This window comes from Cinclus cinclus, chromosome 27 (assembly GCF_963662255.1).
Source record: "Cinclus cinclus chromosome 27, bCinCin1.1, whole genome shotgun sequence".
Classification (NCBI taxonomy): domain Eukaryota; kingdom Metazoa; phylum Chordata; class Aves; order Passeriformes; family Cinclidae; genus Cinclus; species Cinclus cinclus.
This window is the reverse complement of record NC_085072.1, coordinates 5,298,294-5,317,223: the sequence shown is the minus strand read 5'-3', so window position 1 is coordinate 5,317,223 and position 18,930 is coordinate 5,298,294. Positions and strand designations below refer to the sequence as shown.

General features: G+C 54.1%; 1 protein-coding gene across 1 annotated transcript; it reads left to right on the top strand.

The window, feature by feature from the left end:
• The first annotated feature begins 12,898 nt into the window (after nucleotides 1-12,898).
• On the top strand, nucleotides 12,899-17,629 carry CDKN1A (cyclin dependent kinase inhibitor 1A). Its single transcript, XM_062509568.1, has 3 exons — nucleotides 12,899-12,918; nucleotides 15,301-15,708; nucleotides 16,400-17,629. The coding sequence occupies exons 2-3, from the start codon at nucleotides 15,309-15,311 to the stop codon at nucleotides 16,447-16,449; spliced, it is 450 nt and encodes a 149-aa protein (XP_062365552.1). The 5' UTR covers nucleotides 12,899-12,918; nucleotides 15,301-15,308; the 3' UTR covers nucleotides 16,450-17,629.
• Nucleotides 17,630-18,930: the final 1,301 nt, after the last annotated feature.

The following is an 18,930-nucleotide window of genomic DNA, read 5'->3' as shown; positions in this document are numbered from 1 at the left end:
AGCCTGCAGTGTTTGTGTGTTCCGTTGTGAGCGTAAAAATTGGCTTCTGTAATCACCTGGTGTCATAGGAGATTCTTCACCTTAAATAAAATACTCAGTTTTATTAAATGAACAGTATTTTTTAAATGCTTAAATATCACCTGCTCATTGGTTGGGGGGCTTAAAGGAAAATCTGCTGCTCCTGATGCTTGATCCTAACCTTACCTGTGTTCTTCAGTCGCTCCAGGTCAAATGAGAGGAAGTAGGACTGTGGGAAGGAGCTGTGTACAGGGAAGTCATGAGATCCGAAGCCAGGAGTATGTACAGAACATTGTTTTGTTTTGAAACCTTCATAAAGCTTGGTGCATTTTTAAAATGTTTTTAGCTGTTGAACTTGCTTTGTTCCTTGTATCTTGTAACAGGTGGCAAATGTAAAGATGTGAATCTGTATATGGTTCTGAGCAGATCCTATGATTTGTAATACTAAGGGTTTTCCAATGTACCATTAGACACGGGGAGTGTGTGTGTGTGGCATGGCAAATGGTCTGTGTGGTGTGGCTGGGCTGGGGGTTGCTGGGGGTTGCTGGGGCTCAGCTGGAGGAAGGTGTGCAGGGATGGTGTGTTCCTTGTGGAATCAGGCCAGGAGCAGAGCAGGACATGGGTGCTCCACAGCCAGTCTGGGAAAGAGAGTAGTGAGCCAGTGGCACAGGGGAGGGAAAGGGGTTGGGGGCTGCAGCTTCATCCAGATCCAGTTGACTGAGCTGCTTTATATTCCATGAAATAAAATTTTAGCTATAGGGTCAGTTAATTTTGTACTTGGTGTGAGTAGAGTCCTTAATTAGATAACTGTTGGTTAACCATGTATTCCAGAAGCTCTGAAAAGACCAAATCCACAGCAGAACTGACACCTGGAGTGGATGTGTTGTGTCTAATGGTACATTGTAAACATTAGTTATTAAACATTTCTTTACTGTACAAGAATTTTCATGTCACTTGTAAAATGTCTTTTGTGAGATCCTTGGATTAAAGTTTTGGTTACAACTCGTTGTTCAGTATTTAACTCGTCCCTGACTGTGACAGTCACCCCACCTGGCTGTGACACCCTGTGACGTGTCCAACACAGCTGTACCTGTCACCTGTCCGTGGTGAGGTGCAGGGTGTCACTCCACCACGCAGTCTAATCCCGGTTTCACAGGTTCAGCTGGGGTGGGCAGTAGCTGCTGCCTCCTGACCTCTTACCTAACAGTGAGCCCTGTGGTGGATCCTTGGAAAACCAGCTGGAGATGAAAAGGGTTTGCCATGGGGCTTTGTATGCCAGCTGTGGCTTGGGAGCAGCAGTTAAGTTATTCATTCTGTCTCAGTTTGGAAATTGCTGGTCTGGGAACTAAAACTTACCTGAAGATCCATTTCCTGTAGAAGTGCAGCATGGCTGGAGAGCAGGTGGAGCTCCCACATTGCCCAAGGGCTCCCTAGCATCTGAATCCCAGAGAAGAGAGGTGCTCCATTGGTTCGGTTGTGTGGTTTAGATTAAATCCCTCATGGTTAACACTGGTGGTGGAGTTTCTTTTGGTGGTTTCCAGGCAGTGACAAGGAGATGGTGAAGCTGAAAGGAAAGGATGTGCCAGTGCTGCCCCCTTGGCTTGCTCAGTGTCAGTGTCTGGATTGATTGATTTTATTTTTTTTAATGGTTTAGTGTAATTTATGGTTGGACTAGGTCTGTGAAGGTCTCTTCAACCTCGGTGACTGAGGTTCTGTCGATGAGTTAAAGATCGGGTGCTGCTCGTGTCACAGAAACGCAGGGTGGCCGCAGGTACTGCGAGAGGCACTCCCAGCCTGCCCTGCCCCTGGAGTGGGATTCAGCGGTGAGCGGGAGAGGCCCAGACCCGTCCCCGGCTTTTGCGGGCCCCGTTTCACCTGCGGAGGGTGAGGGGACCGCGGGTGCGGCCGGCTCGGGCCGTGCAGTGCTGCGGGTGCCCGGCAGAGGTCAGCGCGGTTCCCCGGCCCGGCTCCTGTCCGCTCTCCAGACGCTCCGGGCCGGGCGCTGGGGCCGAGGGGCTGCCGGGGCCCTGCTCGCTTCTGTTCCCTTTCCCTGCGTGCCTCTGGCGGTGTCCCGTGTGCAGAAGGGTCACAGCTCGCGGTGACTGCCGGCACAGACGTTCCTCCTGTGGTTACCTGGGGGATCAAGGAGCCTTCAGTAGTTCAGCTACTGCAGGGAGAGAAATCTGAAGTGCCAGAGACAGTGGAAAGCAGGATGTGGTTTTCATATGCAACAGAATCTTGCGGAACTGGAAGCGTTTCAGGTTTCTGACTATTTTACTCCTCAGCTGAATTTAAAAGTTGCTCCAAAAGTGGGCTGGTTTTATATAATCAGGTGGAGGTTTGAGAGGAACACAACAAACAGCTTCTAGAGAAAGAAGGGAAATGTATAAATATGTATAAACACTGACTGGACAGCCCCTCCTACAGGGTTTTAGTAACGAGCTATTTCTGATGTACCAGCACATATGTGGAGTTCAGGCATCTCCTCCCTTTCTGAGGGAGTGACCAGCCTTGGAGTGTTGTGTTTAAAAAGTTTGCTCTCAAATTAAATATACAAGGAAGTGTTGGTGTTTTAAGACCAGGGTATCCCTTGCCTCTCCCCAGAGATTTTGACACCAGGAAGAACTACCAAGCAGTTTGTCCCTGCCAGGGTAGGACAGAGGGATGTTATCCAAGGCTTCTTGGCAGAACCTCAGCCCTGCTCTGGAGACCCCTGGGGTGATGGAGCAATTGCTGCTGCCTGACACCTTCCAAATTATTTCAGGGCCTGGTTTCATGGTGCTGACATCAACTATTTATGCTGTGTTTCTAATCTGGGGAGATGTTTAACTGCCCCTGCTTCAGGCAGGAGCATCCTGGGGTTAATCCTCAGAGGCCCTCAGCACTGCCTAAGCACATCCCAGTTATTTTATACACTTTCCCTGGGGAGGGCATTGTGTGCAAATGGGTTTGCAAAGAAAAGGATCTTGGTTTTTTTTTTTTCTTTTTATGTACATGCTGCTCCTTGTTTATGACCAAAGATCATGTTAAGAATGTGCCTTGCACTTAGAAAGTGGAGAAGTTAAGGATGTCCTTGCTTTTGTTGGGATTTGTTCCACTGGCCTTCAGACAGTGTTGTGCTTGGGTGAGGAGTTGTGATTCTCCCAAACACTGACAGTGCTTCTGGTTAAGCTGCTCCATGTGCAGCATGACGTGTCCATGTACATGTGCTAGTTAGGACAAAAACTGGAAAAAAATGAAAGCTGACAGATAATGTTGGAAAAGCAGGGGAAAACAATCCCTTTTAAAAATAGATTAGTTTTTGTCTGTTCCACTCAAATGCACCAAGTTTTAGGGTACCTTATTCTTTCAGAACTGACCCTGTTCAGAGAGGTGACGGGAGACAGTATGGGTCACACCCAGTGTTGATTTCAAAGCTGAGCCTTGGGAAGGATTGCTGCTTCCTGCCAAATCCCTGTCCAGAGGTGCAGCCTGGCAATTTCTGGTTTCTCCTCTATTAAATTGTTTCCCCTCTAAGAGCAGGAAAGAGCTGCAGTAGTCCATAGCCAAATGTCTTCTGTGAAAGAAGAGCTTTTCCACTCTTGGACAAACAGGTGTGCTGTGTTTCCCTCCCTCATCCTCCAGCCCCAGGCTGGTTCTGGAGCTTTGCTCTTCTGTCCTTGCCGCAGTGGGAACTGCAGTGTGTTACTGATGGGAGGGCCTTGCATATTCTCCTCTGCCTTTGCATTTCCTTCTTTTTGAAGTCACAGAAACCAGAGAGACACCACACAGTGCTCGTGGATCTTCTGCTGCAGCCTGGGGCATGTTATACCTTGTACCTTTGAATCTCTCCTGCTTTGGTGGGGGTCTGTCAGCAGAATCCAGTGCTCAAAGGATTTTTTTTTTAACCTATAGATGTTTTCAGGGTTTTGTGTTTATTAATAGAATCATGGAATCACGAAGGTTGGAAAACCTTAACCCTCTAACATTGGGTCCAACCATTCCCCCAGCAGTGCCTGAGGACTTCTGCAGCTTTTTACTGCTATCACCTCTTTTCAGTTTTCAGTTTTACTTTCATTTGCCATAATCTTGTCACCATGAGCTGCCCCAATATCTCCTGATATACAGATCCTCAAAAGTGGCTGAATGTTGTACAAACTTATTTCTACTGGATTTAGTCCCTGTACCTATGTTCAAATCCTGCTGCAGAAATACTGTCCTGAAACCTGAGCTGCAGTTCCCACTGCAGATCAACCTGCTCTGGTGCTGTTGTAGTGCAGAGTCTCTTGGCTGGAAAAAAAAAAAAAGTGAAAAAACTGGAGCATCAACCCCTTTTGCAAACAAAAGGCTGAAGGGCAGGAGCAATTCCAGTTGCTCCGGTTCGACCTTAGCTCCTGCGCAGGGCCGGGACCGCCATAAAGAGGCGGCTCCCAGTGCCCTGCTGCTGGAATGCAGCTGCCTCCAGCTTCACACCTCAACCTGCCTGCGACAGGCACAATAAAGCCAGTTTTTGCTTGGCCATGCTTTGCAGTTGGTCAGACAGGGCCTTGTCAGAGCTGAAACCTTGTCCCAGGCTCTCACAGGGGAAGTGTTCTGGCTTCCTCGAAACACCATCACTGTCTGGGGTTGCTCTTTCATTTCTGCAGTTTCACTTGGGCATGGCCATGAGTTCCTCTCTTACTGCCTTTCAAACAGAAAGGGCTAGAGACTAAAATAAACACGGGATCCAGACAAATATAAAATAGACATGCAAGAGGAACGCTATGTTCGTTCCCAAGTGATTCATTTGGCTATTATTTAATAATTCAGTTGCTGACATAACTTGGAGTTGAACAGATCTTCACATTGATTTGGGTGGTGTTTCTGTTAGTTCTCTAAGTCATTTTAGCCGTCGGATTTTCTGTGGGAGTGAGCCTGTCACCATGCCCAGTAGTGTCACCCCACAACCTCCCTGACTCTGAGGAGCTTCCTCCTGCTCCAGTCGCACTGTTGTTTGTGGGCATTTTGCTGGATAGCTCAGAGGTTATGATGTGCCACTGCCTGATGCCACCCCAAAAACAGCCCTGTGTGACAGGCCCTGGGCAGCCCCGGAGCTCTGTCGGGACCGTGCTATCGGGGCGCAGCAGTGGTATCAGGGTGGGGCACTGTGTCACCCGGGCTGTCATTTGGGAAGATCACCCCTGCCAGCTGTGAGAGAGGCATTATCTCCTCGTGGGCAGAGGCTGCTTAGAACATGCATATTAGAACATGAATATTCAAGAATATTTAGCAGGAAGCCTGGGCGCTGTCCCAGCCCTTCCTGCTGATGGAGACTGTGCTGTCAGTGTTTGATACAAAGTGCTTGCAGTCAGTGTTTCAGGGAATCCTAGAATGGTCGGGTTTGGGTTGGGAGGGCCATTAAACTCATTTTGTTCCACTCTTTGCAGGGGTGGGCAGGGACACCTTCTACTATCTCAGGCTGCTCCAAACACTGTCCAACCTGGCCTTGGACACTTCCAAGGTAGCCGGTGCCAGGGCCTCAGCCTCATTGCAGGGAAGGATTTCTGCTCACCACCAATGTTATTAAACTTACACTGGATGCTGCTCTTCCTGGTGCTGGATTGATCAGCTTTTTATGCACTTGTACTATAAACTTTGTGGGAGGAGGTTGCCCCAGCTGGGGAGATAAGCTCCAGGTGTGGTTTGCTGCCACTCCTGCCAAGTTGTCTTGCAGCTGCCTGGCTGACACGTGCCGCTCAGAAACTCGTGGATGAAACTCTGCCAGATTTGGAGTCAGGAGTTCCCCTGTGCAGGGAATGTTTGAGAGGGACCCATGGGGTATTTTTTGGTCTACAGATATTTCCAGGGTTTCATGTTTCATAGAATCATTAAATCATTTAGGTTGGAAAAGCCCTCTAAGATCATTGAGTCTGTGACCTCAAGCACTACCAGATCCAGCACTAACCTGTGTCCCTAGGTGCCACATCCACACTTTTTTTAAATACTTCCAGAGATGGTGATTCTGCCACTGCCCTGAACAGCCTATGCATGTGCTTGACAGCCCTTCTGGTGAAGGAATTTTTGCTAATGTCCAACCTAAACTACTTCTGGTGCAGCTTGTGGCTGTTCCCTTTCATCCTGTCCCTGTTCCCTGGCAGCAGAGCCTGACCCCCACCTGGCTTCCCCCTCCTGTCAAGAGAGTCGTTCAGAGCCTCAAGGTCCCCCCTGAGCCTCCTTTTCTCCAGGCTGAGCCCCTTTCCCAGCTCCCTCAGCTGTTCCTGCTGCTCCAGACCCTTCCCCAGCTCTGTTCCCTCCCCTGGACATGCTCCAGCCCCTCAGTGTCCTTCTTGTGAGGGGCCCAAAACTGAATGCAGTACTCAAGGTGTGGCCTCAGCAGTGCCCAGCACAGGGGTAGGGACGCTTCCCAGCTTTACAACATCCCTCTCCCTTTGTCTCCCTCCTGCTCCCTTTGTGGATTTGCAATTGATAATCTATGAATCTGAGTGTTCTGCAAAGCCAAGGTTTGTGCAGAGGTGGGAAGGGCTCTGGTGCAGCATTGCTGCTGGTGGCTGAAGTACAGAACATTTAAAACTCTGTTTCCAGCCTCTGTGACACTGCTGACCACAGCTCCAAGTAGCAGCAAATTTTCTTTTCTGAAACGGAAAGGTGGTTTTTTTGGCATCTGGAACTCCCTGACTTTAATCTCTGTGGAACTGATGGAGTGTGTGGTGTATGTCCACCCCCATGGCCCAGCTCGGGGTCAAGGCCAGTGGGGTAAAAGCTGCTCCTCCATCCCCATTCCCGGAAATCCTGCTCTGCCTGGCAGACATGTAGGAGGGAAAGTGCAATCAACCCTTACCCCAGTGTCAAGGTGGTGGCTGCCATATCATCACCCCTGTCTTTATTGCCATCTCAGCTGTCCCCTCCCATTAGCTCTGCTCTGCTCCGTGCTGTGCACGAGGCACCGTGCAAGGCAGGGCTCTGTCTGTCGGTCTGTCTGTGGTCTGGGTCCTGGTCCTGCCCTCCTACAGATCCCATTTCATGACAGTTCAGGGTCTGCCTGCCCCTGCCTCTGCCCCTTCCCTCCCTCTGCCCACGCCCACCCCCCTCCTCACCCCCCAGCACAAGGGCAAAGTGAATCAGGATGCTGTGCTGGACTGGGGCATTCCTGAAAGGTGTGATTGGACATCCCAGGAGATGGTGACACATGCTGAGCCAGCAGGTGCTGGGCTGGGCAGGTGGGCTGACATGCACATCCCAGAGCCCAGGTGTGGGTGAAACAACCCCAAACTCCCAGCATTTGAGAGTGGAGATGCCCCGTCCTGGTGTCTGGGTGCTCCAGGCAGAGGGTGCCCCATGGAACTAGGGTTGTTTCAGAGGTGACATTGTGAGCAAATGATTAGTCAGAGCTCCCCATCCTCACCTCCTTCTCACAGCTATAAAGGGCCAGACCAAGCTCTCAGTGGATTTCAAACCATCCCATGGCTTGGAGAGCAACAAATCCCTCATCATCAGTACCGTGCCACACGTGCTGTGCTTTGGGAAGAAGTTACATCCATTGACAGCTTCCACGGGCTGGGCTGCACCGAGGGCTGCATGGACAGGAGCAACCCTGCCCCATGCTCCCTCCTTTGCTTATCCTGCTGGGTAAGGTCCTGCTGCTCCTCCCCTTGCCCTACTGAGGGGAGGAATTGGGGAATTGCTGGCTGCAGAATAACCCCCAGTGAGCATTTTGGATGGGCCTTATTCCCTGCAGGAACCTCTGCAAGAGGCTGGAGCCACTTGCCTTGGTTCCCAGCAGGGTCTCTCTGTCCCCTCCGGGCATCTCCCCCTCCTGCCGTGCTCCAGGGCTGTGGGCAATGAGGTGGAGCAGCAAGGGAATAAAGGGACAGCCGGGTTTGGAGCCAGGTACTGCGGCCGCCCGGCCGTACTCCGAACAATGAGGCCTTTGCCGCCAGCAAAAAAACCCCACAAAGCTTCCAAGCTGCTCATGGAAAGTCAGTGAAGCAATTACGTTAATGACTATGAATGGGGCTAAAAACAATCTTGGATGAAAATGAGTGAGGGGCCGAATGAAGTGACCGATTCATAGCTCAGCCCCCGCATCCAGGAATATTTCCAGTAAGCAAAGGCCTTGTTTTAGGACTGTCTCATCCCCCATTTGTGCTTGGTGGGACTCTATTTCCACTCTGCTGGGTCTGGTGTCTCATCAAAATGCCTTCATAAATGGGACAAACAAGGGCTGGATATGGCAGGGGAACAGTCAATTAACACGATCTGAGTTCTTTTAGGGGCAGAGTTAATCAAGCATTCAGCGTTTTGTCATTCTTGTCTTTCTTTCCTGGGAAAATCCTATTAGTATAAAATCACTTAATTGGGCACTTCAAAGAGCTGATGGGAAAACAGGCTTCTCTGGAATATAAACGCCCTCCAGCCGAACACTGGGTTCATTTAGGCTTCTGCTGGAGCGTGAGGGTTTCATTAAGAGCCTTCACGTTTTCCACTTAAAAGAAAAAAGCTTGTTAGCGGAGATAATAATAATAATAAAAAAAAAACCACACAGAAAAAAACCTCTTTGTGATTTGAATCTTGCTGAAGAGGGTTTTTAGTGCCTGAATACTCAGGACTTTGTCACTGGCAATCTGCTGTCCTGAGTTGAGCAATTTCCACCTGCCTGGGATGTTCTGCCAAATAGAAGCTGTTTGAGGAGAGGAAAAAATCACCCCTGTGCCCCATGGAGTGGGACACAGCCCTGGCTGGACATTTGGGGTGTGTTCTGCAGGACTGAACCCCAACCCCATGTGCTCATCCCCACTCTCCGTGCTGAGGCAGAGGTCCTGTGTCAGCTCCCTCCATTTCCAGGGTGTTTCTCTGAGTAGAAATTCACCTTTTTACAGAGTTTATGTTTATCTCACCTTGAAAAATAAGTGCGCCCTTATCTCTGCCATCTCCATTCCAAAATACCTGAGGGATGCTCATCTGCCCAAATCTTTGCTGTTTTTCTCTCTATGCTGGCTGATCTAACAGGAATATTACTGTTAGATATTACTGCCCCAGAAAAACCCTCTTCACATAGACCTTTGACCACTAAATCTCAAAACCGTGCAAAATCCCTGCACGCAGGAATTTGGGCGCATTTAAAACAATCCCGATGAGCACGGGGTGGACCTCAGTGTGTTATTCCTGTAAACCTAGCTCCACGAAGCCACATTTCCCTGTTCTCCATCCTGTCCGAGGCTGGAGCATTCCGGCCCCGAGTCCTTCATTCAAGCCAAGCCGTTCCCTGCTCCTCACTGGAACTCCCAGCCATGTCCCCGTGGCTTTCGGGGGTGCTGCTTCCCGAGTCAGAGGAGGACACGGGACAGGGACGAGACTGGAGTCAGAAGCGCTGTGCCCGGGCACGTTCCCTGCCGGATCCCCGGCTGTGCCGCGGGCGGGCCGAGTCACGCTCCTGCCCTGAGTAATAACGAGTTTGCTTCCGTGTCTGCTGAGGCTTCCACTCCCTTCGGCTTCTGCGGGACCCACCTGGGGAGATCCCCTGGGAATAAATGGTCCTGGGGGCTCCCTGGCTGGGGCAGCGGCCGCTGCTCAGTATTTGGGTGCCCCCGGTGCAGGGAAGGAGGTTCCTTTGAAGGCTGTGAAATGTGCGGTCGTTTAATACATTCCTTTTGCTTCCAGGCATTGGGACGGGTTACTCAAGGAAATCATAAACATGGATTCTCCCACGGCCACACCCTTCCCGGGTGGGGGTTTGGAGCCTGGGGAGGGCGAGCCGGGGACAGGGGAGGTGACAGATCCCACACCGTGGCTATAAATGGTGAGAAGGAAATAGCCCATCAGTCCTCGGCGCTGATCCTGGTCCCGGTCCTGTGTCTGCCCTCCTCCTTCTCCTCCTCCTTGCTGTGGGATCAAACATCATGAATCACCTTCGGGATTTTCTATTTTTTTTAAGTTCCTGTATCACCTTCTTAATCACTCTTTCACCTCCCACCCCCTCTTTTTTTTTTTTTCTCTGCTAATGCTACTGCAGACGTGTCCATGGACTTCCTGACCCAGACCCTGACGCCATCCCTCTCCCCACTTCCCATTTCCAATAACCCACTTGGCTGAGGTCTCCTCCGATGCCGGCGCGGCCGGAGCTCCCCTCTCCCAGATAAAGGGAAGCGAGAGTGGAGTTTGACAGAGCCAGAAACCTGCCCAAACCCCCCCATCCTAGGGGTTCACTCCCCCAGGGTGTGGGGAGTGAACCCTCATCCCACAAAAGATCAGTGAGAGAATTATAGAGTTACTTTTCTAAGGGAAAATCTACGTCTGATTGATTTTCTCACTGGTTTAGCCCTGGGATGAATCCCTGGTGTAACTGGGATGTTCCCAGCATCCAGGCTGGTCGGTTATCCCACTTTTTGAATCCCTCACTCTTGCCTCAGTGGCTGTGGGGCTGCTCTGGGTTGCACAGACTCCTTCCTCTACCACTTCAAAAAGCTGCTGGTTTGATGTTCCCGTTTCCTGTTCCCCATTTGGGGGGGGCAGGATGGAAGGGGTCTTTTATGGAAAAAAAAAAAAAAGGATGTTTTTTAAGCAGGGAGCATCCTCTGGCAAACTCTGCTCCATCCCAGAGTCCCAGGTGGCACTGGAGCTGCACTGACCCGGGGCGTGCCCACGGTGCTACAGCTGGGGCGGTGCCGATTGCATCCCTCACATCCAGAGGGAGCAACCCCACACCTGCAGCGGGAGCACAGCTGGAGCTTGGCAAAGAAATGATCCACAACCATCCAGCACCACATCTACCTCTGCAGGGCGGCTCTGAAAGATGTTCCTTGCACCCAGGAGCAGAAATGATTCCCAGGTGGAAAAATCAGTGACAGCTTCCCTATCCCAACTTGCCCCCTCCTCTCCCTGCCTATTTCAAATAGAAAGACGTGATGAATTTTGGAGCCTTTAAGCCCACACTGCAGCTTTCCAGGAGGGATTTTCAGTGGTGTGTAGCATGAATTTAAGATGCTTTCTCCATCATCCTTTCACCTTCCCTGTCTATCCCACTGTGCCTGTCTGGAGGCAGCCATGGGGCTGAGCAGCCACTACTGATCCAAATCCCAGCACCCTGGCACAGCCCAGCTCCACACAGTGGGGACGAGTGATTGCAAAATCCTGCTGCAGCATGTGACAGCCTCCAGTCAAACATGCCCAAACATATTTTCCAGCTGCTCTGGCCAGTGGGAAGCTGCTGGTCCAGCTGGAAAAAGCAGGAGTGGTCTGCACGCCAAGGGTCCTCCTCAGCACCCCGCACCTGCTGCCTCCAGGGGCTTTCGAGGGGACCTGGAATTCCCAAGGGATCATTTTAACATGGCCTTTGTCACTTGGAATTGTGCTGTCACCTCCTTGTGTCTACAGGAGCAGGTTGTGTTTGTCTCCATGTGAGGTGTGGGCCAGGAGGGGCTGCAGGACAAGGCCCCTTTGCCCTGCTGGTCCAGCTCGAGGGGATCTCTTCCCTTCTCTGGCCACAGGGCAGGGATGGACAGGGGTGGACTGGGATGGATATGGATGGGCAGGGATGGACAGGGATGGGCAGGGGTGGGCAGGGATAGACTGGGATGGGCAGGGATGGACAGGGGTGGACTGGGATGGATATGGATGGACAGGGATGGGCAGGGGTGGGCAGGGATAGACTGGGATGGGCAGGGGTGGACAGGGATAGACTGGGATGGGCAGGGGTGGATATGGATGGGCAGGGATAGACTCTCAGACCAGGCTCAGGGCAGGTGCTCTCCAAGCCCACAGAGTAACCATGGCAGGAGCTGCCCTGGCTTCACACCTTTACTGCCTGTGGACTTGGATGCATTTTCCAGCTAAGCCACAGATCCCCTCAAATCCTTGCCATAGGTTCCTGCGGGACATGCACAGACTTGTTCTTCCTCCTCATCCCTGCCTGGACATCTGCAGGACTCAGAGCAGCAGATCCTACTCCAAACACTTTTTTCCACCCACAGCAAGGTGCTGGGGTTCAGCTGGTGGAGCAGAGCCAGGCCTGGGGGAGACAATCCAGTTGAAGAGACTGGGGGTGGCCCAGGATGTGTTGGGCAGTGCCTGGGGAGAATCATCATCATGTGGTTCTCAGGTTGGCACCCCGAGGGGCCGAGCCACCCCTTCCTTAATCCATTAATCTCCTTCCTACAGCGGCCCTGTGAGTGGAACAGCCTGGCTAGGACTGGACCTCCTTCAATCCGGCATCTCCTGGCTGGAATGGGGCAGCCCTGTATCCATGGCCAGGGGCTCCTTGTATCCTCCTACTAGGAGGTCCCTGCACCCCTTATGGGGGCATCTCCCTGTCCCCTGAGCCCTCTAGGAAGGGGATCTCTGCATTTCCTCGTGATGGGGGAGGGGGAGGGGAGGGGGTCCCCTGTGTTCCCTGATGTGGGAGATCCCTGCACCTCCCAGGAAGGAGGGCTCTAGATCTCATGCTTGAGGTTTCCCTCTGGTCCCTGATGCAGGGTCCCTGCACCCACCAAGGAAGGGGTTCCCCCTGTCCCCTGATAGAGGTCTCTCCATTTCCTGCTATAGGGGCGTCCCTGCACTCCCCAAGGAGGGGGCGTCCCTGTGTCCCCCCCGTATGACACAGGTCCGTGCCCTCCCTAGGAAGGGGGGAGGTCCTGGCATGCCCGGGTCTCCGCTGGCACCGCTCACATTCCCGGGACCGGAGAGGAAGGAAGGTGGGGGTGGGGTGGGAGAGGTGAGGGGCACACGCAGGAGCCGGGGGTTGGTGTTGGGGGTTGGGGCTGGGCCGGGGGTTGGTGTTGGGGGTTGGTGTTGGGGGCTGGGCCGGGGGTTGGGGCGGGGCGGGAGGGAAATCCCGAGCGACGCCGGGACCGGAGCCCGGCCCCGCCCCGCCCTCCTTATAAAGGCGGAGGGGACGCGCCGAGCCCCGACAGACGCGGGGAGACGGCGGTGAGTGCGGGCGGGGCCGGGTGGAGACCGTGCCGAGCCGAGACCGTGCCGGGAGGCTCCGCTCCTTCGCTGGCCAGGGAGGGAGAGGGGGCGAGGGCCGGGGTCCCGGGTGAGCGCCGGTGCCTGGAGCGGGGGAAGCGCCGTAGCGGGGGCGGCTCCGCCTGGGGCCTCGTCCCCAGCGCTGGGAGAGAGCGGGGCCGTGCCCGGTGCTGGTGCCGTGCCTGGGGCTGTGCTCGGGGCCGTGCCCGGTGCCGGTGCGGAGCCCCCCGGGGGATGCGGAGCCCCGGGCTGGGTCTCGCTCGCCCCCCGGTGGCGGGGATAGGGTGCGGGGTACGAGGTGCGGAGCTCGAGGTGCGGTGCGGGCGCGGTCCCGGTCCCGCCGCCGAGCATCTTGCGGGGCCGGGCAGGGATCGGCCACCCCCGGGCCCATCGGTGTCGTGAGCCGGGCGTTCTCTGCCCGGGATCCGCGGCTTCAGCCACTCCCGCATGCGGGTGCCCCCCTTCCCCCCTGCTCGCCCAGCCTTCCCCAAACTGCTGTGACTGGTCCTGGGTGTCGCAGGTGTCTGTGGAGCCCCTCTGGGTGTCCCCCAGGGGTGTTCTCATCCCCCAGCTCGGCTGCATGAGGTTTTAGTGTGGCCGTGCACCTGCCACTTCCTTGCCCAAATCTTGGGGTTCCCGGCCGCCGGCCGGGAGCCTCGAAGCTTTTGCTGGGCAGAGGTCGCTGGAAGCAGCACCAGCCCCATGGGAGGGGACGATGACCCGGCCCTGGTCCCTCCCTCATGGGTGGCTTTGGCAATCTGCAGCCATGAGTCAGGGCGAGGGTGTTATCTTGAGGCTCCAGGGTGGCACCTGAGTCGCGTCGGTGACCTGGGGATGGGGACATCGGCTCGTGACGTGGGCGGGAGGGCTGGGGGGTGCCTGGCCAGGGTGGCTGAACGTGTCCCTCTCCTGCTACCTGCCCGGGCTTGCCTGGACATGCTGGGACTTGCCTGGCAGTGAGGTCACCCTTGTCTGTGTGTTCACACTGCCCGGAGATAGGAAGTTGGATTTCTATTTTTACTCGGGGATGCTGAGTCCGAGCACAGGGTGCCCACAGGGGTTGCCCCAGGGACTGAATGTGACTCCCCAGCTGCCCACTGGCACACCATGCTGGTGCCGTGCATGCTAAGAGAATCATCGAATCATTAAGGCTGGAAAAAGACCCTCGAGTCCAGCCATTGACCATTGCTCACCTTGTCAGCTAGACCAGAGCTCTGAGTGCCACATCCAGTCATTTATTGCACGCTTCAAGGGATGGAATGTGGGGAAGACAGTGTGGCACAGGCAATCCAGAGGGGCTGCAGGTGCTGAATTTCAGAGAAATCTTTCCTGTAGGATGCTGAGAACTCACTTCTTGGGGAAGTTTGGGAATGGGGAGGATCTTTCGTGGCCTGGCTTTGGGAGTCCCAGATTAGGTGGGAAGTGGGAGCTATGAATCTTCCTTTTAAAAGCTGATTTAATGAGTGTAGCTGTCCCAGTAGGGGCAAGCCTTAGCTCTGAAAACTCAAATCCCAGAGCAGTGTTGACTCTTATCAGCTGGACTCCATGATCCTGGAGGTATTTTCCAACCTTAACAATTCTGATTCTATGTTGAGGTTCCTCATAAGTGTGTGTGTGTACTGAGGGGTCCATTATGCCCACATGTGCATAAGGACTGCTTGGATGGAAAGGCTTTGTCACTTACTGGGAAGGTCAAGGCTTTTGGCACCGATTTGAAAAAAAACAAACAAGGTCTTGTTTCTGATTACCCAAGAGCTCCTTGCAGATAAGGAGGGTGGTTTACAAAGTGGTCAAGCCTGTGGCATGTTCTTGCAGTTGCTTGCATGTTTCCTTACTACTGGGTCTGGCTTCTTGAGATGAAGAAACTGGCCAGAAAAACATCCTGTTGCTTCACTTGCCCGTGTGCCAACTTGCCCTTCCCTGCATGGAAGTGGGAATGAGCAGGTTGGGCAGTGTCTGGGAACCAGGGGAGCATCATCCTGGTGTGTCTCTGAGGGGTGTTGTGGGTCCTGTTGTGAGCCCGTGGCTCTGGGTGAGGTGCTGGATGCTCTGACCTGGCAGGGCTTTGCCTGCGGGACGAGGAATAGGGAACGTTGACACCTGCACCTTCCCCACCCTCCTGTGTTGCACTGGGCTGGTTCTGACCTCAGCCGTGCTCAAGCCTCTGCTAAAACCTCCAAAGTCAGAGTCCAGATGTGTCAGTCCCCTCTGGGCTGCCTCACTGCGGACCCAGCCCAGCTTGTCCCACCTTGGCTACCGTGTGCTTCGGCCTGGTGGCCAGCAGTCCCCTGTGTGTGCTCCTGTCATCCCTACCCCTGTAACTCGCTCTGGTTTCCCCCCCAGCCGCCACGATGCCGCTGTCCCAGAGCAGGGCTGGGCAGACCCCCTGCAGCAGCAAGGTGTGCAGGAGCCTCTTTGGCCCCGTGGACCACGAGCAGCTCCAGCATGACTTTGAGGACAAGATAAGGCAACAGCTGGAAGAAGCTCAGCAGCGCTGGAACTTCAACTTTGAGGCAGAGACTCCTTTGGAAGGGCCATTCAAGTGGGAGAGGATCCTCGAGGCTGAGCAGCCACCCCAGGGGGTTCACAGCCTGGTCAGGGCTGTCATCAGCAGTGACAGCAGGAGCTCCTTGGCCCACAGGGTCCCCCCCAAGGACCGTGTTGACAGGATTTGCCCCGAGGAGTCTGAGCAGAGCTCCAGGGTTTACAAGGCTGGTTCCCTGCAGAAACGTGGGCAGACCACGATCAAAGGTGGGTACTGGGGGTTGGTGTTGCTCCCTGGGGGCTTGGTGGCATTGATGTCATGGCAGGGACAGACGGAAGAGACTTGGGAGCCAGAGCCCTGCATGGCTCTTGGGCATGGGGAGGGGTCCCACCCTCTGTGGATCTCTCCTAGGGAAGCAGAGCCCATCTTCCAAAGGGAAAAAAACCAGCTGGATGCCTTTTGGCTTCTGGGGTTTGTGCATGGGTCTGGCATTGGGCCTGTGGTATTTGTAGCTGAAGATGCCCCCAAATTCATCATCTTCAGGTCCAATGGCCTGACTCAATCATAGAATCACAGAATATTAAGGGGTTGGAGTGGACCTTAAAGATCACCTCCCACTGGACCAGGTTGCTCTAAGCCTTTATCCAACCTGGCTTTGAACACTGCCAAGGCTGGGGCATCCAGAACCTCCCTGGGCAACCTGTGCCAGGTGTCTCACCTCACTCACAGAGAAAAATTTCTTCCTATCCTCCATGGTCAGGACCTGGAGCAGAATTGCAGATGAGACAAACAGAAGAGATGATGCAGACTTACAGCTCTGCCCTCCAGCAGCTTTGGATGGGGGCTTTAGGTTGAAACCCACCTGGGCTGATTTTTGGGGTACCTCCCTTTTCCTGCCCTGCTGCTCTCAGTGGGCTGGAGACACTTCCCAACCCTTTGTTTCCTTCTTCCTTTCAGATTTCTACAGTGCCAAGCGAAGGATCGTCCCTGCCCGACCCCAGCCCTGACTCGCTGGGGCAGCGAGCGTGGCTCCCCCCGTGCTGTGCTCATCTGTACAAAGCAATGTAGAGTCTGTAGTTCCCTATTTATGAGTAGCTCTGGGGTCCTGAGGGACCTTCACTGTGTGCAATGTGGAGGAGGAGCCCCACGGCGGGGCTGGAAGAGAACTGAGATGGTCCTGGTGGGACTAAGCACTGCCCTGCCTGCAGAGAAGTGTCCTCTGCCCTGTGCTTGTGGCTCCGAACACCGTCCTTGTGCCATCCTGCTGTCCAGCCGTGGTCTGTCCCCTGCCTAGGGGCTGGCCCTGGGGGACACTTGTGTCCCAGCCACCTGGTGGCACCAGATATCTTTAAGGAAAGTCACTGGTGTGGATTGTAGAGCCCTGGGACACCCCGGCTGCTGGCACATGGGGGTGCCTCTGTCCCAGCAGGATGGACCCGAGCACTTGTCTGTGTGTGGGAGCAGAGTGATGTGGAGGCTGCTCCTTCCTACGGCTGTGGACAGAGGAAGCTGTTCCTTGGACAGCACTTCCCTGGGGTGACTCGTGGGGGGATCAGCACTGCCCCGGCAGGCTTTGGGATCCCCTGCACTCTGCTGGCCCCAAAGCCCACTTTCTTACCTTGTTGTTGGCTTGTTAAGTGGTGCTGCTTGTGCCCATGTCCCTGCCTCCCTCAATACTGACACCAGGCTGGGGAGCCCTTGCTCTGGCTCTGTTGGCCTCCTCTAGGAAGAAGTCCTGCTCACCAGCAGGGATGATGCTGAAATAAGGAATTGTAGCTTATTTTCCTGGACTTTTTCTCCTTTGGGGCTGGCAAGGAGAGGACCCTTACCTGGCTCTGCTCTGGGACCAAGGGATGGCCTGGAGCAGAGGCTGCCCAGTTCCAACACTGAAGGATGAGTCCCTGAGGGACTCCACACTGTCAGGTCTCGGCACTTTCATGGGGTTCATCTCCTGCTCTGCTGGATTTGGACTCGGGAAACTGGTGCAAGATGGTCCCAGGAAGAAAAGGGACAGGGTTGATCTCCCACCTTGCACCACGATGCACTTTGCTGTCGGTGAAGCTGCCAAGCTCCCAGCACTAAATGTTTATTTATATTTAAAATAATGCTATTAAGTGTATGTGGGGAAAGGGGAAATACCTGTTTATCTGTAAGTGTTAACTCTAAATAAACACCTGTGCAAAGGAATTCTGGGTTAATGTGGGTGACTGGGAGCAGGTCTGGCTAGGGGAGGAGGGTTTTCCAGGGGCTGGGTATCCCTCTGGGAGTGCAGCCCTGAGTTGGGATCTGCCTTTGTGAGGGCTAAGATGGATAAAGCCTTGCCACAATCTCTGTGCTTTCCCTGGGGACAGTGGTCTGGTGCTGCCACCCTAGCAGAAGCCAGTGTCACCTGTGTGGGATGTCCTCTGTATGATGTCCTCTGTTGTCCCCATCATTCCTCCTTGCCTGCTGTGACCCTGTTCCCCCTAACCCTCAGCACCCTCTCCCATGGTGTGAGTAGCCATTAGCCACGGGCAAGTTGCTCCCCTCCCTTAGCCCTGGAGAGGAGTGCTGGGTGCCCAGCCCACGAGGGTGACCCATGCTGTGGGATGGGGACATGAGCATGGGGTGGCACTGCTGGTGGAAATGTGCAGTGGCATTTCCTGGGTGGGACTGAGATCCTCTGGGAGTCAGGGGTGTCTCTACCACTGGCTGCTTCCTTGGAGGACTGAACAAGGCTTGGACTCAGGTTCTGGTTAATGCGAGAAAGGACCTGATATGTGGAGGATCCAGATGGCAATGAACAACCTCGTCACTGTTCAGCTGAGGCTCCTAAAGCACCTGCCTGTCCCTGGAGTGTGGGGTGACATCTCTGCAGGCCCGTGGCTCTTGACACACACTCAGTCTTTGAGCTGCTGCTGAATCAAACCCTACAGATTTAGCCCCTGTAATCTTTCCCCTTACGTCAGTCCTTCCAAACACCCCTGGCTGCTGCCAGGAGCTCCCCTCTGCTGTCAACTCTCATTTGCCAGGAGCAGTAGTAATGAAGGAAATGAGAAATAGAAATGAGAAACGACAGCCCCTTGTTTGTCCGTGTTTATGGTTCTGGGGAGAGCCAGGGTCTGGCTCTGCTGTGCCAGAGGGAGCTGGGCACCAGGGCTTGAGGTGAGTCCCTGGGACACTCCAGGACTGTGTCCCCTCAGCCTTGGGACACAAAACAGTGATGGGCTCCCAGCTGCTGGGGAATGGATGGAAACCTCCCACTTTCAGCCCAGGCTGTGTTTTGCTGCTCGCAGCCCAGCCTGGCCTCAGCACAGAGCAGGGATGCTGAGGGTCAAACCCCAAGGGGGGAGGCTCAGGTGTTTCCCTTCCCTTGTCCACATTAAACCTCCTTTCACTGACACCATCCAGCATCTCATTGGGGTTGGATCATACCCTCCTCTTGGATCATATCCCTCCTTCTGGATCATACCCCTCCTTCTGGATCATACCCTCCTCCTGGATCATAC

Coding starts and splice junctions, on each gene's coding strand:
- CDKN1A (XM_062509568.1), top strand. CDS start 15,309: ATGCCGCTGTCCCAGAGCAGGGCTGGGCAGACCCCCTGCAGCAGCAAG. Junction 15,709..16,399: donor TGGGCAGACCACGATCAAAG/GTGGGTACTGGG, acceptor TCTTCCTTTCAG/ATTTCTACAGTGCCAAGCGA.